The sequence below is a fragment of the Cimex lectularius genome, unplaced genomic scaffold, assembly GCF_000648675.2.
Source record: "Cimex lectularius strain Harlan isolate CLEC.00 unplaced genomic scaffold, Clec_2.1 scaffold59, whole genome shotgun sequence".
NCBI classification, from domain to species: Eukaryota; Metazoa; Arthropoda; class Insecta; order Hemiptera; family Cimicidae; genus Cimex; species Cimex lectularius.
The window spans coordinates 287,802-313,369 of NW_019392794.1; the positions used below are offsets into that span (position 1 = coordinate 287,802).

A 25,568-nucleotide genomic window follows, 5' to 3' on the forward strand; every position below is an offset into this window, starting at 1 on the left:
ATTAAACGAGATTAAAAATTCATTAGTTTTTATAAAAATTATTTAATTATGATGGTTAGGCAGAAAATTTATCTAAACACCAGAATAACTTTATTTAAAACAATTAAATTTAACTAACAATTTATTACATGGTTTTGCTCAAAATAATGCATTAAGAACAAGAGAGGCATTACGATTGTGATAATGATTTGTGATACACGCTGTGTGACTACGTGACGTGCGCTTGACGTCGCATAGATGTGCACACCCTACCAAAACGAGACAAGGCGTCGGGTAGCATCGCATAGCGGGTAAGTGTGTTCCCACTTAAGGAAACATGGATGGACGACATTCCAATTAGACCAAACTGAACTGTAAAAAAATTTGGCTGATTTAATTTTCTATAATTTCTTCCACAATTGTGTGCATTTGTCATAAAAATATCAATTTAAAAATCATTATTCTGAATCAGTTTTCTACAAGTGGCTAAACATTTTTTTAATGTCATAGTAACTGTTAGTTGAGTATCAACTTTATTTTTTTCAAATGATTTCTACCAAGGCGATACATTTAAAAAAGTTAATATAAAAATGACAACAAGAACAAATCTAATTGTTCTAATAATCTAGTTGTTGCGTATTTATTATTATTATAGTAATAAAGGTGCACAAAGTTCAATTTATTGTTTTTATTTATCTAGTCTACTTTTTGTTTTAGATTACGTCTGTGATAATGTGAAAAAGTGAAAATGGATTAAATGTACGTGGAGTGCGGCAATATGGGGCGTGAAGCTACTAGACTGCCAAATTTTAATACTTCCTTGCGATTTGGGTGACATTTCGAAACAACTGGTTCCGTTGAGGAACATCGCCCCCAAACGAAGCACAAAATAAGACGCAACTTCGATAGGGAATTTTCTGTTTTGATTTTAATGAAATAAAATCCAAATTCGTACTTAAAACATGCATTAAATGTACTGGATATTTACAAAGAGCGTGTTCGCCTAGTTCTAAAAACTAATGGAGATAAACCATACGGGATTTCTCTCGTTCAAAGCTTGCTGCAAACATTTTCAATCGCCGTTCCTATTTTTTTTTTTTTTTTTTTTTTTGTGTGGTGCTTAGTGACCGTTAGTTAATGACTATTTGGAGATCGTGAGATGCGGTAGGTTTTAGAAAAACATTTTTTTTATCGTTCCACGTTTCGATCTTTATTGATATCATCTTCAGGGCCTGGGATTTATAAACATGGTTTTCTAAAACCTACGTCACACTAGACCGCATCTCACGATCTCCAAAGAATCATTTTTTAAAATTATTTTTTCTATTATGTTAATTGTTGTTTATATTGTTTGTTGTTGTTTTTTATTTATGTATAAATATCTTGGAGAAGATAGATATGTATTTTAAAGAATTTTTTGTTTTTGATATATATTCTTCTGCTTATTCTGTCTTTTTCTTTCTGTAGAATTTCTATTACACCGTTACAACCGGCGAGATACGAACTCACGTTCTCCTGTTTACCAAAAAATTATATTGCAGTGTCATTAAAAAAAAATTTAGTCCATTAAAATTTTTTCGGTAAAATCTATTGGAGATTATTATACTTCTTTCTTTATAACGCTTCGTTTTTATGAAAAGTGGGTATCCCATAGAAATAAAGACATCCCACCCCGTATAAGTAATTAATTTTAGTTTTTAACTTTATTCTAAATATTAGAAAAACTATTTTCAAAATGAACTTATTTATGTGTAATTCTAGATTCTCCGCTGTATATCTACAAATTGTTAAACTTTAATTATATTTTTGCCTGCTATGATTGAATATTTAGTTAAGATATGAATTACATTGTATACATAGCTTGTATGTTCACCGATGTAATTAGAAAAATATACTAGTATTGTAATAGTTTATTAAAATTGACAATGACAATCGGTTTAATATTGAATTGATAATGAACCTTGACGGTAATCAAAATTTTCGATAAGTTAAATCTTTTATCTATTCGAGACGCATCACAATCTCGTTTTATCGTTCACTCTGGGAATAAATTTTGATTTTGTTTTTGCTAAGATGAATGGTTTATTACTTTATATTTAGAAATTTATCTCGACCTGGATAGTCATTAACAATCATTAATAATGTTAGGGCGTCGGAGGCCCCAACGGTTTAGGCGTTGACACGGCGCTCATCACCGTAAGATAAAGGTCCCGGGTTCGAATACCGGGTCGATGGATCGGACTTTTTTTCAAAGACACCGGCACCTCGAGGGTTGATATAACTTTTGCTGTTGCGCACCCTCGTAAAAGAAATAATAATATTTATAGCAAACTTTTCTTGATTTTCAGTTAGCTGACTACGTGGAAACAATATGGATTTTTTTTGTGTATCAGAAATAAACAAGTTCGGATAATATATATCGAGATTATAATTCATTTAATTAATTGATTTTAGACTTGTGTAACCAGATTCAAAACTGACGACATCGCAGATTCTGAGAAAGCGTCGTTATCTGTGAAATTTTCAATATTGGACGTTGGTTTTCCATTGGACAGATATGTTAGATGCAATTTTACAGCGTGTAAAGAAACTATTATATTTCTTGCATGCTGATAATTCTAATGACTCAAATATGCTGTGTTCATAGTTCCAACATTCCACTCACATTTTCGAATGTTACTGACCTAGCCAAATCCCGATACCTCAAATTCCACTCTAAATTGTCCGTTAATTCAAACTCCCTCATCCATGACCTTTCTCCTTTTACTTTCCCTAGCAATTGAGACGTCGATGGCCTCGTGACCAACTACGCCCACCAAGCCATCCATCGGGTTCTTGTCATGCAGTCAAAGAGACTGCCTAATGGTTGGTCTTTGATGGGTGGCTTACGGTCACACTTAACTTAAGTTGTTTCCTTGTAATTTATCTGTTTATGCATAAATTGATTCAATTGTATATTAACAATAAAAATATTAAAAAATACGTGAAAAAAGGACTTTCGATGAGGTTACAACGGAACGATAATTCTTTCGGTTTTTGCCGAGCTTTCGACGATTATATCAAGGCCTGTTTATTATGGGAAAACATAGCAGTTAGAAATATTGTACAATTTAGAAACAAAATAAAAAACAATTATATCATCTTACTCTAACTCGATGAGTGTTAAACATATGTCTTGAGGAAAACTGCATTTATAATTAATTATTTAAATTTGGTGAAGCTCAGCATCTACATATTAAGAAGATAAAATATAGAATTAATTAAAAACAATAAAATACAACATAATATATAATGATTATTTCGAGATCGTGAGATGCGATCTGGTGTGATTTATGTAGAAAACCATTTTCTTGGCCTTTGGCACTATAAAGAAAATGTTTTTCTAAAACCTACGTCACACCAGACCGCATCTCACGATCTCCAAATAATCACCTAACGGTTTAAACATCTCACATAATATATCATTTTAAAACAACATGATCGTATAGGTTACCTCGGTTAATATACGTACATGTCACTTTTCTTACTTTTTTTTTCTCCAGATACATTTGGATATCACAGTTGTTGATTAATTAAGCTTTTTTTATAAAATGTACTTTATACAGGTAACTAAAATCACAGGGCTAACTTCTTCCACAATGGAGAGAGTCTAGGGGCCCCAGGTCTCTCCATTGTGGAAGACGTTAGCCCTGTGATTTTAGTTACCTGTATAAAGTACATTTTATAAAAAAAAAGCTTAATTAATCAACAACTGTGATATCCAAATATACCTGGAAAAAAAGTAAGAAAAGAGGCATGTACGTATATGAATCGAGGTAAGCTATACGATCACGTTATTTTAAAATGATATATTATGTTGTATTTTATTGCTTTTAATTAATGCTGTATTTTAGCTTTTTAATGTAGATGCTGAGCTTCACCAAATTTTAATAATTTATTATAAATTCAGTTTTCCTCAAGACATATGTTTAACACTCATCGAGTTAGAGTAAGAAATTTAGCTTCTGAAATATTGAAATCGCAAGTGGAAAACTTTCTCAGAGATAGACCATCACGAACGAGACAAAAGCGGGTATGTCAAGATCATCATGAGCGCGGCACATTTTGAAAGACAAAAATAATGCAAAGAGCTCGATTGTAGATAATAAATTATGAGCCTTTGTTATAATAACAAATGAGAGAGGGAGAAAGAGAGAGAGAGAGATGATGATGAAATAGTAAAGGTATTCACGATCTTTGTGTTATCCCTGTTAAATCTGTTATGTCCTGTTAGATCGAGAAAAATGATTACGTAGACTTGTAAGACTCGGCTAGTTAACATTTCTCGATCTAACAGGCCAGGGTCAATGTTAGATGTTAGGTCGAAAAATAGTCATATTGTTATCCGTTCGGGCGAAGGTTACCAACATGGCAGCCATGAATTTAACAGCTGTTTTTTGTTTACACTTTTTTCCTTCTTAAATACGCATTAATTAAATCAGACCAATACATTTCTTTTGTTAATTTCTGACCTGTTCTTATACTCTCATTCATAATAGATTCATCCCCTATCCTATAAAGTTGTAGGCTGTTAGACTTTAGGATACAAGTTAGGTATGTCAGCACGAGTTGAAGCATGTCATTTGTTAGCATATTTCGAGTGCATAGATAGCATGTTGAATGAAAAGTTGATTAATTTTCCTCTTTTAGTAACTTCTGGCATTTTAGTAACTTCTTACAATTTATTACAAATAAAACCATAACAAACAACAACAAGCCTTCAAGGACTGTTATAGCTTTATTTTTGGTTCTAACAGTCGCCACGCGCAGTATTGAGGAAAAATTAACGTTTAACATTCTAAGAAATGAAGGGGGCATTCACGATATTACTGGTCATTTCTCTATTCGAGTTAACAGGAGTTAACATCTAACAAACATCACGAATCCCCCTAATATAATTGTTTTTAATTTTGTTTCTAAATTGTACAATATTTCTAACTGCTATGTTTTACCATAATAAACGGGCCTTGGTGATGCCGATAATCGTCGAAAGCTCGGCAAAAACCGAAAGAATTGTTGTTTCGTTGTGACCTCACCGAATATCCTTTTTCCACGTAGTTTGGCAACAGGTCCATCCATCATGTGATCTTTAATATTAAAAAATGTTGTGGACATGGGAAACACCAAGGTAGTAACTTACCAGAAGAACTAAATTTTGCTTTATTTATTTATTTTTTTTAAATTCCTTGCTCCTTTATTTGCCGTTGATATAAACGATATGTGTGGTTAAATCTTTCAAATTTTCTATTTTGAAGAAATAACAGGAGTAAAAAGGACTTAAACTTTTTACTTGAGTTAAACTTTACTTTTTTTATACTCAACGAATAAATAATTCTATTTACATGAAAGCAGAGTTGTTTACTGTTGGCAGTAAATTCAAATGTATCTGATTTTGAAAGAATACGTTACACCTCCAGTCTGAATGAATAGACTAGTGAAAACTTTCTTCGCAGATTCAATCGTCTGACGATTTGAGGTTAAAAATACTCAATGGTTTAATGCTAATCATGTTCAACAGCAGGTGTTCTTTATAAAGTGTGCACAACTGTTTCCTTGGTGATTCATTCGGACTTCATGTCTTCTGTAAACCAGAACGTCGTTCCAATGTTTTAACTCAGCGCATTGTGATTTACAACAAAACTTCATCAAATTACTAGCTAATACATTTACGTAAAGGAAAGAAGTTTGATAATTGGGGTATTCACGATCTTTGTGTTAACTCTGTTAGGTCGTGTTAGATCGAGGAAAATGATGACGTAGACTTGTAAAAATCGGCTTGTTAACATTGTTCGATCTAACAGGCCAGGGCCAATGTTAGATGTTAGGTCGAAAATGTAGTGATGTGCTATCCGTCAGGGCGTAGGTAACCAACATGGCAGCCATGAATTTAACAGCTGTTTTTTGTTTACACGTATTTTTATTCTTAAATACGCATTAATTAAATCAGACCAATACATTTCTTTTGTTAATTTCTGACCTGTCGTTTATACTCTCATTCATGGTAGGTACATCCCATATCCTATAAAGTTGTAGGCTGTTAGTTGTTAATGTTGTAGTACATGTTTTGTAAGAATAAACAACCCAAGTACGATAACTTGCACTGTACGTCGACAAACGACTTGCGTGAAATCTCCATACGAGTCTCAAATGTAAAAATTTAAATGCAAGAATCACACTGCTGAAAAGACTACTTGACAGCGATCCAAACTTACATTCACAAATAAAACAAGACTACACTGCCCTGCTAGACCCCCTAAGGACATACGGACTTGAATTGAACTTAACATATTACAAACCATAATCTAAAATTCTGCGAACAACAGTTCACGCTCCTTTCTGTCTCTAACCATACAATTCATACCGACTTAAAAATGCCCCCAGAAATTTGCCCAATTCCGTTACGAAACTGTTGATTCTTAGGAATCCGATCATTCAAACCTCTTAATCCTCGAATTATCATCCACAAAATTATTCGCTAATCCTCGTCGGAGACTGAAGCGATGTTAGCCAGGCACTTATTGGCAAAAAATAGCTACCATGTGATCTCCACCCTGTTGATGAACTAACGGCTCCAATCACTGGATGGACGTCGTTCATGCCTTACATGCCCTTTTGTGTGTCCTCATGTGTGCACACAATATACTAATAATTTCAACATTTTTGCTTGTTGCATATTTAAAGTGCAGTAGTAAATAAAAAAATAAATTTTAATAGTTTAAAAGCATATGCCATTGGATTGCTTCCTCTCTACAATTGGAACACCTGTTGCCACCAACTGCTACGAGATAAAAACGTTCAACATTGGCTTTATTTCAACACGACTCTCTTAACACAATTATTTTTGGCTGTTTTGTTTATACTCACTAATCGGACTTTCTTCGGTTTCCTCTCCTTCCAGGAGGTTTCCCAACGATTTCCTCCTTTTCGGTGGATCCGATAAGGGAATCGCTTCGAGAGACTTCCTCACTCTGTACTTCCTCGGAAAATCCCTTTTCGTACTATCGGCGTTTTCTTGGTCCACTTCCTTGGATTTGGCACTTTTTTTCACTTCCGCCGCACTTTTCCTTACGCCGCACTCGGCCGCCTCGAACGCTTCAGGCCCGAGCTTACGAACAAGACGGTCGACGCGTATCCTAGAATTGGGCGATAACGCCGAAGACGGACTATGTTTTATAACTCGCACTTTGCTCTCTCTAACCGAGGTTTTCCTCCTGAGGAATCGCATGTCCTCCCGACCGGCGTACAGGCTTACCACTGGAAGCCTGGCCCTACTCGCATCCGGTCGGTAACGTTCTTCATCCACCTGTCGTAAATGTGAAGCTCCCCCACCCATTTCACCTGTCTGTCGACTTCCGATTCTGCAGCTCATTCTCCGTAACGAAGCCCTAAAGGACAAGCTGCGATCCATCCTTTTAAAACCGGTGTTTTCCGGGCTCAATTGTTTATATCCGGCTTCTTTCCTGTTCTTCATATTTGAGTCGAACGGGACGGATCACTCGTGCCGCCTGGAGATCCGGATAATAACCAATAAGTCGAAAAGCCGTACTGATAATCCTTTTTTTATTTATTCAAGTGATCCTCCCACTAGTTCTTAATTACCGGAACAAACAAAGGCCCCCGGAAGAAATGCCTCTTGAACTCTTTTTTTTACTCACTCTTGAGAGCTAGATTCGAAGAACGGGTTTTTTTCTTCAAGGGCCCTTCTAATGAAGGCGGGGCGTCCCTGAAAAGACATGCGACAGGATATCCCGGACGACTCATCACGATAGATACAGCGCACTGCGACCGCTTTTAAAATCGGCAGATGACTGAAAACCGTTACAGGCTGGGGTTCTTCTGTACAGGGGGAGAGAACAATATGCTCAAGGTGTGTTGTCGATACCGTGGCGAAGTGGGGGTAGGGCTTCTGCTGCTTCACCGTCCAAGTATCTGATAAATATATGGTTCATATGTAGTCATGTATCATACATTCTTATGCTATTATTCTTTTGTTTTATTTCAATCAATACTAAAAAACGTTACTCAACTACCGACTTGATAGGCGGTTTTTCTAAGGGTTGGTCATAAGCAAGAAAAATTTTTATTCCATTTATACACCTTTTTTCCGTCAAACAACCCCTTTTTGACTGGTTAACCCGTTTTTAGTCAAAGGTTCCTCTTCTTAATTTCAAATTAACCCTTTTTTACCAGTAAATTATTTATTTACATTTTAATTTCAAATTAAACTTTCCTTTACATTATGAAAAGCATGTATTGAAGAAAGAATATAATAACTCTTTTTCATATTAAATCAGACATTTAATTTTAAATAAATCGTTTGTACTGTCAAATTGACCATTTTTAATTTCAAATTAATAATTATTTATTTTCAAATTAACCCTTTTAATTCCAAATTAACAATTTTTAATTTCAAATTAACCTTTCTTTAAAGCATTAAAAACATATAAGTAAAATTATAATGACCCTTCATTGGATCAAGTTAACCATTTTTAATTTCAAATTAACAGTTTTAAGTCTACATTAATCCCCTTTAACTCAAATTAGCTCTTTTTAATTTCAAATTAGCCATTTTTAATTTCAAATGAACTTTTCTTTAAAGCATTAACAATATATGAGATAAGTAAAATTATAATGACCCTTCATTGGATCAATGCCATTTTTAATTTCAAATTAAGTTTTAACTCTACATTAATCACCATTAACTCAAATTAGCTCTTTTTAATTTCAAATTAGCTATTTTTAATATCAATATTTTCCCTTTTAATTTCCAATTAGCTCTTTCCAATTTCAAAATAATTCTTTTTAATTTCAAATTAACCAATTTTATTTTCAAACGAACTGTTAATTTCAAGTTAATCATTATTAACTTCAAATTTACCATTTTTAATTTCAAATTCCTTTTTTTAACATCAAAATTACCCAATTTAATTTCAAATTAGCCCCTTCTTTAAAACCTAAAAAACATGAAGAATAAAATTCGTGCATTTGAAAAGTTATCTACAATAAGATATAAAAATAACAAAGCCTTATTTTAATATGGGATTTATGTATAGATTTCATTTTGGTTAAGAAACATTTTACCCTTGTAAGAAAGAACAATCTTTTATTTTAATGTTTAATTTTTCGTAATTTTTAAGATTAATAGTAAATAATTTTTTTATGTCTTTTTATACATATAAATACGGCCAATTTCACAAAAATTCTGAAATTAATAAAAGAGTCAGTTCACAATTGTTTTGATATTTAATTTTATGTAATTTTTAGTTTTAATTATATTTAATTTTCATATGGCCTTCTAAGCCGAGAGAGCTTAGAAAGTTGTTAAAGCTAACCAAAGCCCAATTATATTATAGAACTTTTTTTTCCAATATAAAACATTTTTACTTTACATGCTTATATTTCATATGGTTTTCGATGTTTTTCAATGCTTTAATGAGCTTAATTTAAATCTAAAAAGTGTTAATATGAAGGGAAAAAGGGTTCATTTAACGAGAATTTGACGGATGGAAAGTAATGAAGAATTCGGACACTAAATTAAAACATAAGCGGATATATTTCCGTGTTTTTCACTCCCTTAGTGTAATTGATTTATGCGCTCTGATAAACATTAAAAAACGTTGATAACCCAAGCCTTTTTACCCAAACAACTGTGGTGTTAGCAATGATTCATAAAATTTTAATGCTATATTTAAAATTAATGTATCATGAGGGATGATGAAGGTATTAATAAATAAAGAGCATTGTTTGTTTATTAAACAGTAAAAAAATTGAAGATGAGACGGGCAAAGTGTTGAAAATGTTTTAAAATAAACAATTTTTACAACTGGTTTATTAGTATGTAAACGTTTTCATTAAAAAGTTTGTAATTACAGTTTAAAATTAAATAATAATATATTTGTAATTAATCTTTATTAGGTATCAGCTTTACTTATATATTTTTGTTCTTTACATAACATTTTCCCCTTTAAATAAATTTTACCTTATCCTATCGACCTGCAAGTTTTTTTGTACTATGGACGATAAGTGAGGCGTACGTCATACATGGTAAAAGGTAAAAATCCTTCTTTCATATTGTACTCTTCGTTAAATCGCGTAGACACTTTATCAGGCAGGCCCCCTGGAGAAATTGCGTATAACTCATTTATGAATTTCTTTCTCCTCAGCTGGAAAATTTCCTCCCGCCTCTATTGCCGGCCTGTCTGTTTACTTTGGGGAACTCCGTAGAACGGCTTTGTGCTCTCGGTCGGATTCCGTCATTCTTCATGCATCGTGTTGCGAACACATGCCAGATTAATTGGATCCGATTGTTCAGGAATTCATAGTCGTTGACGGTGATTTGTGGGCTTCAAAGCAGGCGGCCGGCAGGGATAAACTAATTGGCCGTCGGAAGCTACAATGGATCGCCCTATATCATCCACTCTTGACACGTCATTTAGTTGACTTAACGAAAATGGAAGTCACAAAAATGTGGCTCTGTGTATACCAACTTTTATATAATAAAAAATATTTATCATCATTGGTGTCTTTTTGAGTGTTTTATCAAATGAACACGTTCCAAGATGGTAAATATGGTATTGATATTTAATTAATTAATCTTTATGTAAGGTGTTGGTTGAAATGAAAAAGTTAGTGTCACGAGCGGGATTCGACAACGACCTTCGCCTAAGGCCTAGCCGAAGATCATGGGTTCGAATCCCGCTCGTGACACTATCTTTTTTATTTCTACCAACACTTACATTAGATTAATTAATTGAAAGAGGTTATTTGGTCAATCGGACAGCGAAATATAATGGATTATATTTAATATTTACCAGTCATTAATTAATAAACAACAGTAGATCACTAAAGAAACCTGTTCATTAACATTTGACTAGCCTTAGTTTTATGAATTCTTTGGAAAAATATAAACTTTATCTGTATTTGTTAAGAAAGTCTAGGCGTAATAAGACATTAAAAAATTTACAACTACTGAAACAGCTGGTCATTGAGCGGCATATTCATGTTTAAAAAACGGTAATGATAGGTCCTTGGATGATATAAACCATATAATAAATCTAGTGGGAATGTGGAGTTTTGAAAACCACAGTGGAAGGTCATAAGAGCAGTGGACCGGCATGAAAAACGATACATCAATCTATTGTGAGGGAATAAAATTTTAAAAATACAAGTGTTATGAGATTTTTCTCCAAAATTGAGTTTTGTGTTGAAAACTGATTTATATATATATATATATATATATATATATATATGTGTGTGTGTGTGTGTGTGTGTGTGTGTGTGTGGATGCCACGCAACGCTACCCTACCCTACGCTATGAGATCCCCGCTTTCCAGATTTTCGTCGGGTAGCATCGAGTACAGTCGAAGCCAAAAGAACCGGACACTCATATTTTTATTCAAACAACATGTATTATGGTCGTTATATTAATTACAACATATTTATTTTAATTATTTAGAAATGTGAGATGCGGTCTGTTGTGATGTAGGTTTCAGAAAAACATTTTCTTTATCGTGCCAACGTTTCGATCTTTATTGAGATCATCTTCAGGGCTCAAAGTGTTTGTCTTCTGTGTANATTTATTTCATGGTTTTGCTCATAAAATTACACCATTTTCGTCGAGAAGCGCCAGAAGAGTACACTCATATTTTTTGTAGTTTATTTCAAACTATGTATATGTAATTTTGTCGTTACAACATTCTTATTTTAATGTAAACCAAATTAAACAATTTTTATCAGAAATTCATGAGGTTTTATAAAAATTATTTAATTTTGATGGTTAGGAAGAAAATTTATCAAACACCGGAATAACTTTATTTAAAACGATTAAGTTTAACAAACAATTTATTACAAGGTTGTGCTCATAACATTTAACAAACAATTTGTTACAAGGTTTCGTTCAAAATGGTGCATTAATAACAAAAGAGGCGTTGCGATTGTGATAGTGATTATTGTGATAATACACGCTGTGTAACTGTACGTGCGTCGGGTGTGTATATATATATATATATACACATCAACTTGTAAACCATACCGATTACAATACAATTGTAATGATTTACAAGTTGTTTTAAAAAAAAAACGTTAGTAAAAGTAATTTAGACAGAATAAACCAAAGAGTGGGAAATGAATCTCGATCCCCTTTTTCTCTCTCTCTCTGGATTTAATATAAAAATGTATATAAGCGAGATATTATATTAAATTGACGTTTTAACTCCCAGATATAAAAACCTTAATTTTTTCCCCAACTGGCAGTCTTCGCTTTCCCCAGGGGGCAATAATACGGACAAGACAATCTGCGCATTCAATCTATCTTCATCTTCACGGCGATTTGCCTTTAGACTCGCCTGACGGACCTGCGTCCGCCAAGATTAACATCGATCTAATCCGTGTTGGCACCGGTTCAAATATGTTCAAAGGGTACATGTTACCAATCCAAAACTATTAATTAACATAAGAAATCAAAAGGAGAAAGTATTTCGAAAATTAATATTTGATTTTAATTTAATCGGTAATTTCCTTCATGCTTCATGTTCACTGAAATGTGTGGTGATTATTGACCGTTGGTCGATAATTATTCAGAAATCGTGAGATGCTCTCAACACGACACGCAAGAATGGCACAATTACACAGAAGACAAACACTTTGAGCCCTGAAGATGATCTCATTAAAGATCGAAACGTTGGTACAATAAAGAAAATGTTTTTCTGAAACCTACATCACACCAGACCGCATCTCACGATTTCTGAATAATAATTGTTCACTGAAATGTTATTTAAAATTGAGGTTCTGACAAAAACTTATTGGGTTTTGATGTTCCTGAAAAAAAAAAAAAAATTAGAGCAGAATGCGAAATTTTTAATACTGCGGCCAGATCAATTATATGGTAGCACTACAAGCCTTGGGGCTGCAGTCAGGGTGTCGAGTTGTTGAAGTTGTGGACTTAGTTTATTAAGAGGCAGAGATATAAAGTTTGAAAGTGCAAACTAGTTTCATGTCGCTTCTTATAAAGCTAAAAAATAATTTCAAAAATAGTCAAAATATACCATGACAACAATCACTGCTTGAAAGACTATTTCTTCTAGCATTGACTTTAAAAAAGAAAACACTTAAAAAGGAAGGATAATAATCCGTCGTTTCTAATTCAGATGTTCTTCAAAATTGGGAGCGAAGTGCTAAACCGTTAAAAAAAAGTATGCATAAGTTGTAGCATGTACATATTAATACATTTTTTATTGAGCAATCTGCGAGAGGCGCAATAAATTACATAAACTACTCAACAAGGTAGAGGGATATTTATAATTTATTCTTATTCTATTAATTTTAATTACATGAACCGATATATTCTTGTTAGTTGGATAGATCAAACTAGAACAAAAACCAAGAAATGTTAATCCTCATTTTTAATAACAGTGCAGTTAGGAGGAGGCGGTCTGGGTCCGGGCTGGGATATACCCTGGACTCCATATTGTTTAAGGCAACTTCCCCGCAGTCCTTTACGTCCAAGAAATTATCGACGAATACATCCCACAAACCATGGATCTTATTGCCAGGAATTTTCGATTTCTGGATGACAATGTCAGACCTCATAGATGCAGAGTTGTTCATCAATGTTTAGAAAATCTGTGAATTTCCCATCTAGCCATTCCCCCATTTTCTTGTCTTCAATCTCATTGACCATATGTGGGTTGCGCTGCAGAAAAGGCTTTTCGATCACCATCCGCAGCCAGTTGTCCTGCAACAACTGGGTGCAGTGTTGCAACATCTATGGAGTGAAATTCCTTGTGATATTAGTGACAACCTTATTAACAGTATGCCTAACAGGATTTAGAGGTTTTAGCTAACCCAGGGGACATTATGCAAGGTTTAAAAGAATTATTGTGATCATTAAGCAAAATTATGGATTTACAATCTTTTATTTTGTTACTTTTCAAAATACTTAATTAAATTTTCCTTCAGTAAAAAACATAATAATTTAAAATAAATTTTAATGCAATTAATAATGAAAGTAAAATAAAAATGCTAGGGAAAGTAAATACTACAAAATTACCAATATCCCTATTCATTTTTGGGAAGTTAATGTTACATAGAACATCGGGATGACACAAACATCCATCAATCGATTGAACTACCTACTCAGTGAAACCACTCCAAAATCAACTATTAATTTTTATCACTCGCATTTTCTGAGAGCAGAAAACTGGGCCACTGTCTTTTTTGATGTTGAATATATTGGGGATGAGGAAGGAAGGAAAGTTGCTGTACATAGGGATTAGAGTTGGATTGGAGATTAGCGTGGAATTTTCTTGCTGCTTCTTTTATACAGGGAGTACTGAGTTCGTTATGGATTGTGCGGATTGAAACGTAAAACAAACCGACGGCGATGAATCTAAAGATTCGTGATTGGAACGTTAGGTTAAAACCCATATTTCTTTATTGCTTGTCCAGATAAGTTTCAGTACTGGGTTGTATATTAGTATCAGCGGCGTAGGGGTTGGCGATCCCATCGCCCAAGGTGCAGCCTTGCAAACAGCCGAACAAACAACTACACCCTTTCTCAATCCCAATCACTCCCCATTCTCCCCAGACTCCACTCCCTCCTCTTGGTGGCAAGAGGATATCCAGGCTTACTGTAGCCTTGAGTGCCTGGCAAGCATTCTACATCAGTAGACGGTTTAGCAAATTTATGCTGAGAGAATTTGCCACAGTTAACCGTCGAGTGTGAGATCAGTTACACTTCGCGGACAGCAACATGCGAGTCCTATATGCGAGAATTACTGAACTACGGGCGCAAGTATGTTCCAAGTCTACTGCTTGCAATTAAGGTCGGACTCGTTGTGGTTCGTGATGAGGCTCCTTGAGAGTAGCCCAGGAGGTACATAGTGCCTCCTGGACGGTGGTTAGCATTCCACTTAAATAAAAACCGGTGCCGTCCTGTCTGTCGGAAGTGCCTACGCTAGGGGCGCGCCTCCACTCGGGGTTTCGATAGAGCTGCCTTCTCTATCGATCGGGAGTAGCTTCGGCTGCGACGCTGGTAGGGCGGTCTGCCGACCCAGCCCTGCAGAAGGGACAAGCGGGGAAGAGCCTTTTTCAAGGCTCTACGTGAAAATCTACGGTATTGCACACCCCACCATAGACGGAAACGTGTCGCCTCCCTTCTTGAAAAACGATCCTGTGCTTGCACGGGGGACCGCTATGGCCCTAGGGCTAGGCGCGGTCTTAAAAGATCCTCTTGTCCTTCTCAGGACCTTGAGCAAGATTGGGAACGAATGTATATTAGTATCGGAGTTAACAGAAATGTTGCAAAATTCAGCCCCTTTACACTGGAAATGGATTCGTAGTGGTACGTGGTGACGCCCCTGGAGGGAACTTAGAGAAGAAGCTGTCTTCTACCTGTGACCTTCGCACGAAACTTGCGTATGACCACCGTTATACACCCGGCCTCACGGGATATGGCGGACGCTATGATTATGCTGAAAAGTCCCTCGAATGCGTGAGTAATAGCGGATGGGAACTGGTAGTGAATCGGTTGTTCCTACTCGAGTATGCTTTGCACGTAGGTGTAGGTTGAGTTCGATTGGAGGCTTTTACCGTAGGCGGTACTCCTCTAGGGGGTGGTTAGCAATTCCACTATAAACGAAACCCGGCCGAAGCGGATCCGGTAGTTTCTACGCTGGGGAAGCCTCAATACTCTGGGAGATAGAGTGGCCTTCTCTATCTAGGGAGTGCGCGGGAGACCGGGCTGATGTATTTCGGCATACGGTCTGATGCTTAATGACCCGACAACTCGGAATGGGCAAGCGGGGAGTGAGGTTGTCTTGGCCCTTCGGGGCTGAGCTGCCTCTACACCAACGCTGCTGCAGTAACACCATTCTGTCGTATGTGGAGGCGCGTCAGCTCTCATCTTGAGAATCAGAACGTCCGATAAGGCCGAATAGGCTAGATGCGGACGTTAAAGATCCTCATTGTCCATTTTAGGACGACCGAGTATACGGGAAGGACTGTATATTAGTATCGGAGTGCGTGGGAGACCAGGCTGATGCATTTCAGCCACCATGGGTAGCTCTTTACGTGCGGCATACGGTGTGATGCTTAACGCAGACACAACGACTCGGAATGGGCAAGCGCGGAGTGAGGTTCGTCTTGGCCCCACGGGGTGGGACAGCTTCTACACCAACGCATCTCTCATCTTGAGAATCAAAACTCCGGTAAGGCCATGAGCCAGGTACGGAAGTTAAAGATCCTCACTGTTCTTTTACGGACGTCCTTGTATTTGGGAATGCTGAGTATTAGTAGTTTGTTGTCCAGGGAAAGTTAGAACTGGTCTAACAGCCTTTTAAATAATCGTTATATTCTATATTTTAAGTCGTGTATGTGCATTAGAAGCCAGTCTACTTGTCTGGATACAGCTCTCTTAATGACGATGAAGAGGTATCTTCGGTTCATCAGGAAAGCCTTAAGGAACCGCCGCAATTTGCCTATAAATCTGATGCCCAACCTTTCCGAAGTATCGCATATTTTTACGTACTCTCTACTCAGAAACCTATTCTGAATATCACTGTCGAGAAGGCAAGTCGACTGCGGAACGATACCTACAGATGCCCGATACTGGCTGTAAAAACCCTCTTGTCTCAAGACACCAGATTAAACGACCTTTTGTTAAGGACTGGTTTACTTGGTTGTCAGAGAGATCGGCCTGATAATCAGTAATAAACCTATTATATGATGCTTTGAAAAGATGAATTATATTCGTTGTTGTATGAAAGAGAAATCCCATGATCCGTTTTTCCCACTTTTTGTTTTTGTTAATTTAATATTCCAGCCAAAGGTTTTTTTTTATTACATTGTTATCCGGCCTCTTGGTTCAATATCGATGAAATTAAATAACAAAAAAGTTTATTGAACAAGTTTTATTCTTTATCCTGGGTTATCCAATGTAACATAGGACCCAAGCAGGAGCGTTTTCTCGGGTTTTGGGTTCGGTAAATAAATAATACATTACTTATTCAGTCTTCTCTTCTCATCCGTCTGCAAGGATCAGGGATCTCCATCGATAAAAGAAGCTTAAATCTCCCCCCCCCCAGGGCCAAAGGGGCTCATCCATTGAGAACGGGATAATTTCCGTCTCACAGATCGTAAGGACGTTCGCGCAATTAATTTTTCACGGCTGTGATCAACCATGTTGGCAGGTGAAACGCAGCCATTAGATTTCTAAGTGTAAATTACATGGACACCTATATATGAAATCTCCATTTGTCGGCGCTTTTTTGTTCTTATAATTGAAGTATTCGTGAAAGCATAAAAACCGTTTGCTCTTAGGCAAGATTCGCTTTTTTACTAAGATTTCATCTACAATTCTTAAAATCATACAAACGTCAATACTATATTTTTGTCTACTTACATTTCAAACAATTGATGCTTTAACTTTCTTCTCTTTTGCTAATTTTAAACTGCAGGTTGACAAAAGCCGATTGGAATGGTTTAACATAGAATTACGTAGTTTGAAACACCCTTGTCTTAAGATATACCAAAAGTTTGGAATATTCATACGGTTGTTGAATTTCTCACGAGCCAAACACAACTGTACAGCCAATTATTCCGATCATCCTTTACTTCATTGTCAGCCCTCTCATGCTTTGTCGACAGTAAAAGTATTATTTCCAAATTCCAGTTTAAATAATAATAATGACAATATGAAATTTTCTGTTATATTCAAACTATGAACTACCAAACTATTTATGCATGCACACTTATTTATTTGACAGCATAGTTTAATAATTATGGGTTATAATTGGACGGGTTATGTGAATTGTGCAACGATAACAAGCTAGAAATATCTTATTCTAAATCTATCCCTCCATTTTCTGACGAAATAAAAAGAATTTCCAAATAACGTCTCAGGTTCGTACAACATTACAATAAGTTTACAAATAAAGTTTTTAAGATTAATTATTGATCGAAGGATGTCTTGCGCCGGACACATCAAACACATATTTACAAAATGTGAAAAATTGTATAATGTAGTCTGAATTTGTACTAAATGGAAATAGGGAGCTCAATCGTCAATGGGCTTAGTATTTTATAACCTCATAAGCTCCCAGTTAGGACCATCTTTGACTTTGGATCATCTGAATTAAAACCACTGATGTATTCAGCAACAAAAATGTAAGTGGGTCCTAGGATTGCTCCTTAGTACTCTCAAAGTCCACCTTAAGCTGATTCTGAATAACCTGTTTCAGGTATTAGAATAACAAAGTTAGTACCAGTCAAAGTAGTGAACCAATTTTACTCGAAGAACGTTATTTATTTTTTTAAATAATCACAACCCCATTATATTTAGTGGTCTATTGACCAAATTACTTCTTTCAATTAATCAATCTTTTTATGGAAGGTTTTGGTTGAAATGAAAAAGTTTGTGCCAAGAGCGGGATTCGAACCCACGACCTTGGGCTAAACACGCCGCTGCTCTACCACTTGTGCTATCATGACTTCGATTCACTGGAATTACACGACATTTGAAGGATGGAAAAAAGGAGGGAAAATTCGAAAGGTTGTAGGTTGAGATGGAGAGTTGGTGCCCGAGTGAAACCTTACATAAAAAGATTGATTAATTGAAATAATCACGTTTCAATTATCCTGAAAAAAATGGTATTTGGACAAAAAGTTGTGAATACTTTCCTATCTTCAAACCCTGAACTGCATTTAATGTATAAAAGTAAACTCTGTTACTAGATTAAAGCAATTTATTTTTTTCCCCTTTCACCCTATAATTACCCTTGAGAGAGCCTTCATTTAATTTTTACACAGCTTTGTGATGGTTGGAAAGGTCGGCTGGGCCCCTCATAACTTTTTCAAAGAATAAACGTTGTCATCTATGCCTAAATTCACAGCTGAAATGCCTTTTCTAGACCCCAGGAATATTTATATGGAATGATCTAAATCCTTTCTAGTGTCAGAGAGCTTTTGTCTCCCAAGTCAAATTGTGTGTATATTGACTGTGATGATTGGCAAAATGAACGGCTTAAAATTATACAACAAAATTCTGAAACGAAGAAAAACGACGTAATGGATGCATTGACTAGGGCAAATTCTCAAGTTGAAACCTAATCCCATTAAACACACTAAGAAAATTTCAATGGTTACAAAAATTGCAAATTTGCCACCGACAAAATAAAGCAGGATCGCACAATTTTTTCCACTGTGTCAAGAAGATTAAACACATTGTATTTGCAGATCATACCTACACTAAAGTCATTTAAAGCCCTTCTCTCAACTTTTTGACCTTTGACGAATCAATCTCTTAAACATCTAACATTTGTTAATCTGGAGTGTGGAGAAAAACATAAAACCCCGTCCAGTATACCGATATATAGACATTACGAAATCATACAGCTTCAAGACCTTGATCGAAAGAGAAAATGAACAAGTCGACAAAGAACTTTTTTTTATTTATTTTTTATTTTTTTTAAAGGAATGTGATCTGGATTCTGTAGCTCTCAACATGACCTTAAGCTATTGCGTATTCAGCACAGCTTAAAAAAAGGCGTTAGAAAATTTCACAGTCCTTTGAACTTTTAGTAGATAAATAAATGTAAACAATTCATTAAATTAAAGTAACCTGAACTGTATTTAGAAGAACAGTAAAATTGGGGTTTTATCAAGACGACAGAAGAGATATCAACGACAATTATAATTTGATCTGTGCGATTTTTCAACGATAAAATATATAACAATGCTGATTTCATCATTTTTATATAGTTAATTAATTATAAAAGCTTACGCAGAAAATACTAAAACGAAACTAAACGAACTCGGGCAATCATAATCAACAAAATCAGACACCCAGAGAGATTAGAAATGGGCAGTGACTATATGATCCCGAAAACATTTTTTACTACTTCCTACAAAGTCTCAACGGATTATAAAGGAGAGGAAGAACACAGGAGTACATCAGACACAATGGTATGGTATACAGATGGCTCCAAAACAAATAAAGGAACTGGATCGGGCATTTACTGTACAAGCCCAAAACATGAGCAGTCAAACTCATTAGGGAAGTACATATCGGTCTTTCAAGCAGAAATATATGCCATCAATGCTTGTGCCCTGGAAAATCTTAAAAGAGGTTACACTGGCAAAATAAATCCTCATAAGATCTGATAGACAAGCAGCAATTAAAGCATTAGCATGTAAAATAATCACATCAAAATTAGTCAGCGGATGTAAATTGCAAAATCTCCCAAACCTGGGGCAACAGTACAACCTGATGGTATCTTGGGTGCTAGGGCACAGTGAATTTTGGGTAATGAGAAAGCAGACAGTCTGGCCAGAGGAGGATCTGCAAGACCATAGATAGGCCCCGAATCTATACTTGGGATGACGAAAACAAATATAGAATCCTCCATCGCAGAATGGATCCAAACAAAACAAAAGGATAAGTAGCTGAACTGTCTAGACACAACAAACTTATGATGAAACCAACAACCCTCACCAAGAATGGCAAAATCATTGCTGCAATTGGCGAGGGTCAAACTCAGAGGAGTGGTAGGACTACTACCGGTCACTGGCATCTGAGAAAACATCTACATAATATGGGCATATACAACGATGATCCCATTTGCAGATTATGTAATGAGGAGGAGGAAACAGCTACCCATATCATCTTCGACTGCGAAGCAACAGCTCAATGGAGATTCAACCTAACATACAAAAAAACTTAAGGAATCAAATTACAGCAGCGACAGTCAATGACCCGATACTTCTAAGGAGATGTATAGAGTCTATTGCACTGAACTAAGGAACTAGGAAGGTACAATAAGCCAAAGGATGCTGTGCCTGGGGAACACAAAACCCGCTCCTAGTATCCTGTTTTACCATACCATGTATCGTTTTTAAGAATCGGTTCGTTGGAATTCATCGACTCATAGATTTCTATTATTAAGCTAGTAGAAAATTTATTCTTCAAAGATTAATACGACTTACATATGTTACGAAGATGGATTTGTTTATTTCCGGATATATTCTTCCAGAATATTGAAAAAGTGTCCGTTTCTCCTTTTCCTTGTAAATACAATAAATAAAATAAATAAACATTACCTTCTGACTTTAGCCCCAGTTTCTCGATAACCTGAATTCTAGGCATGTAGCAAATCATTCCTTCAGATGAATACTTGTGCACTCCTTAGAGATTTTTAAACACTACAAATCAACTCCGACACTGTAAACAAAAAATTGAATAAAAATAAAAATAAAAGAACTAAATATACGACAAAAAAACAAAACAAAAACAATAAAAGTAAAATAATTAAAATAAAGTCGAAGAGAAATTTAAACAATAATCTACCGCGTCTGTTATAGCACAATAAATAGTAATAGTACAGTAAACAATAAATCAATTTTTCATAATTAGAGAAACGAAGATCCTAAGAATCATACATCAGTTTTATACGTAAATACAGCCAGAATAGATTCAGTTAGTTGTCTGTGAATAATACGTATTTCTATTCAACAAAGGATCTTACATTGATGAATGCATAAAACGTGCTCAAGGGAAGTAATTAATCATCGAAGAAATTGCATTAATCATTACGACAGGATGCTCACTTTTATATTCAAAGTGTGGCTCAGCTACTGAGGTTAACATTTTTTAAAAAGTTGTGCTTCCTGAAATGATTAATCATAAAGGAACGTCTTTTGTTCGAACCCTATCATATTGCCATAAATTGAAAAAGAAAAAAATTCTTAGGGATAATATTTTTACAATTCTTCCTAGCACTTTTTAAAGATTTCGATATGCCCGACAATTGCATACAAGCAACTGATGAGGTCAGTATTATAATTTGTTCTATAAATGATCACAGAATTTTTGTTATACATTATGCAGGCTTAAATATCATCAAAGTTGGTTAGCAATTACATAAAGAAGTCCTCTACACTTGCACGAATTCTCGAAACTACAGAAAGTAAGGTAAAGACGTCCGAAATAACGAGAGACTAAAATTGTCGGAAAAAAGTCGGAAAACGCATCGAATATATGCAAGAATTGACTTCCTTAATCCCCAATCTTAAGGCCGATTCATCATTCTAAATTCCACAGTATGGTACAAATGAGGAGGATTGCAGATAATTGTGGCACGAGCTAGGAAGATTCGAATCTGTAGGTTTTATTACGAGGAAGGTAGGTCATTGGGAGATGAACGGGTATTAAGTGAGTTGATAGAAGATTTGATTTGAAGTAGCTTGAAAATATAGTGAGGACATCGAAAATTTGTGGGTTGGTAAAAGTTTGCGTAGGAAATTTTTCCTAGCCAGGATACTTACAGGTGTGACTTTCACCATTCTGGAGTGCCGAAAATAAACCTGACCCAACAATTCATTTGTCTTTTCAGACGCTTTTCCTGTTCGTCCGAATGTCCACTATAAGCGACACAGCTGTAGAGGAAGATTGGAAAAAATAAGAGATAACAAGGAATATACGTGATAAAACAGAGATGAAGCCAGGACCGGCGGAATTGAGTATCGCATACAATACAGGCGTCGAAAAATTTGACAGATTGTAGTTTCTAGGAACGGTTTTGGTTGAAGGCAACCCCGTGGCTTTTAACAGAGGAGCAGAAGGAAATAAGCGGGGAACACACCCGATGGAACGCTACGCGAAGCTACCCGACGCAAATCCAAAGTCCAATTTTCCATAAGATTGTATTACCCCCGTGCACATCTGCCCGATGCTATGCAACGCTACCCTACTAAAGTATGGTTAGCTATGCGCTATGCGATCCCCACTGTCCAGATTTTCGTCGGGTAGCATCGAGTACAGTCGAAGACAAAATAACCGGGCACTCATGTTTTTATTTCAAACTATATGTCTTATTGTCTTTATATTAATTACAACACACTTATTTTAATATAAACCTAATAAACAGAGATTAAAAATTCGTTAGTTTTAATTTAATTTTTTTTAAAAGTAAAAACTAATAACTTTTTGATCTCGGTTAATTTGGTGTATATTAAAATAAATATGTTGTAATATACATCAAATTAACCGAGATCAAAAATTCATTAGTTTTTACTAAAAATTATATATATATATTTTTTTTTTGTTAAATAAAAACTAATGAACTTTTGATCTCGGTTAATTTGGTGTATATTAAAATAAATATGTTGTAATATACATCAAATTAACCGAGATCAAAAATTCATTAGTTTTTACTAAAAATTATATATATATATTTTTTTTTTGTTAAATAAAAACTAATGAACTTTTGATCTCGGTTAATTTGGTTTATATTAAAATAAGTGTGTTGTAATTAATATAAGGACAATAAGACATATAGTTTGAAATAAAAATATGAGGGTCCGGTTCTTTTGTCTTCGACTGTATTCGATGCTACCCGGCGAAAATCTGGACAGTGGGGATCGCAGAGCGTAGAGTAGAGTATCGTTGCGTGGCATCGGGCAGATGTGCAGGGGTTAATAGAATCTTAAAGAAAATTGGATTTTGGATTTGCATTGGGTAGCGTCGCATAGCGTTGCATCGGATAAGTGTGTTCCCAGCTTTTATCTTTGAATGTCCCATTTTTGATAAGGAAATAAGGCTCCTTCTGCAGTCTGTTATGTTCAGGGACACAACCGCCTCTGGAGGAGAGGGTTTCTATGTACAAGGATTTTTATTCAAGCAAAGCACACATACAACAAACTATAATGATTTTCAGCATTGCAACTTCGATCATTACGGATCTTAATCATGCATGATTGTGATAAAAGGAGTAGTTTTAAATAGTTTCCGCTTATGGTAAGACATTCACTTAGGCTAGTTGTTGCGTTCTGGATGACTTTGTAATGAGACGTTGTTTCCCCAAGGAATGTGGCATGCGTTGAAATTAGAAACTTAGCCTAATCACAAGGGATTAGCATTACTCGTAGAAAGTTGATTTACGACTGGAATAATGCAGGAATAATGCAAATTGGCTTTAAGTATACGTTAATTACAACCTGTCCCCACTCGGTGGATTGCGGGTTTTCGGAAAATGTAATAACAGAAAATTGAGTTGCCGTGAATACCCGGATTAATGTTATGAGTTATTAGTATAAATTATCTTCGACGTAATTGCTAGAGAGTTTATTTTTAAGTGCACTATTATGCATGTAAATATGCTTTGTTTGAACTTTAAGCTGTAAATGTCATGCGTGTTTGGTGTCGAATTGTAATTATCTCATTAAAAAATATATATTTTTTAAACAAATGATAGATATGGTCGGTAATTTTTGTGAAAATAAATTGATGAGCTTGAAGTTTAAAAATATTCGCCTTGTTGAAAGTTCCTGAGACCTCTCGTGACGTCTTCTAAGCTCGACCGATGATGAAATGATGATTGGCCCTGTTTGGCCATTCCATTGAAAGTACGTATAGATAAAACCTTAACATGGTATAAACGTGTCATAACAACAAGCCCAAACGAACAAGCGTTCATCGTGTACTAAGTCGAATTTCCGTTCATCCACATACACGCTATTTAAACTGAGCACGACAATGCGACTTGGAATCGGGCAAACATCAGAATGGAATTAACGTGAAGAATGACAATCCAGTACAAACCGCACTGAGAACAATTGGTTTACTCGGCGTCATTCTGTTAGACATTTACAATGAAATCTCCAGCCCGCCTCATATAACCATGGTGAGCCTCATTCCAAATGCTGGCTACAATTACTATGCACCTTGCCGTGTAATTAACTGGTATGAATGTCTTGCTATTTTGAAATCCTTCCTGAATGTCTGAAAACGAGTATTAAAACTGTATTATTGTACAGGTATGTAGTGAAAACTGTAAATTGAAATAGCGTATTAATTTAATTTTTTCCTACGATTATTTTACTATTTAAATTTTTAGAAATATCTCTCTCATTTTACTTATCCCGTGTAGTTTTCTCCCATTTTACCTCCAATATTTTTTAACAACCCTCACTCTCTCACTACTCTCCTTCTCTCTCTCTCTCTCTCTCTTTTGCTCTCTCTCTCTATCTCTCTCTCTCTCTCTCACTACCTCTCACTACGCTTTATAACAAACTTTATAAATATTTTGTTGAATTAGGAGCAAATAGCAACGGTTTATAACAATTTAATACAGTATTATGAAAATAAAAATATGAATCCCTCAATTAATAAATTTGAATTTAACACAATAACCGGAGTATAGATATTTGACGAATTTAATGGAATAAATCTGAATAACCTGGTCCTGATGGAATAGCAGTACCATTTTTATGAGCTTAGCCGTTAAAACGCCCTTAAAATTAATAATAATAATAATAATAATTATGAAGTTTATATTATAATTTCTAAAATTCTGTGTAATATATATAATACTGCTGTTAAAACTGCTACATATCCTACAATTTGGAAAATGGCAGTGGTAATACCTATCATAAAAAAATCTCCACCTGACAAATGCGAATGTTATAAGCCAATAAGAATCATCTCTACATTGGCTAAGATTATGGACAAAATCATTTATAATAACAATAGCAGTTATATTAATAATTATTATTCCTAC

At 35.2% G+C, this 25,568-nt stretch overlaps 1 protein-coding gene across 3 annotated transcripts in view; it reads right to left on the reverse strand.

Annotated features, from left to right (window-relative positions):
* The window catches only part of LOC106661788 (ankyrin repeat and fibronectin type-III domain-containing protein 1), a 118,339-nt gene that overhangs the window by 37,569 nt on the left and 55,202 nt on the right, over positions 1-25,568 (reverse strand). The window contains exon 2 of one of the 3 annotated variants that reach the window (XM_014385427.2): positions 21,112-21,232. The exons of 1 other annotated variant lie outside the window; for it this stretch is intronic. In XM_014385427.2, the coding sequence (XP_014240913.1) occupies positions 21,112-21,169 (58 nt within the window). In that variant the 5' untranslated portion in view covers positions 21,170-21,232. Of the gene's footprint in view, positions 1-6,882; positions 8,180-21,111; positions 21,233-25,568 lie in introns of those variants that run through there. One more of the 3 variants, XM_014385425.2, reaches the window with a different exon arrangement.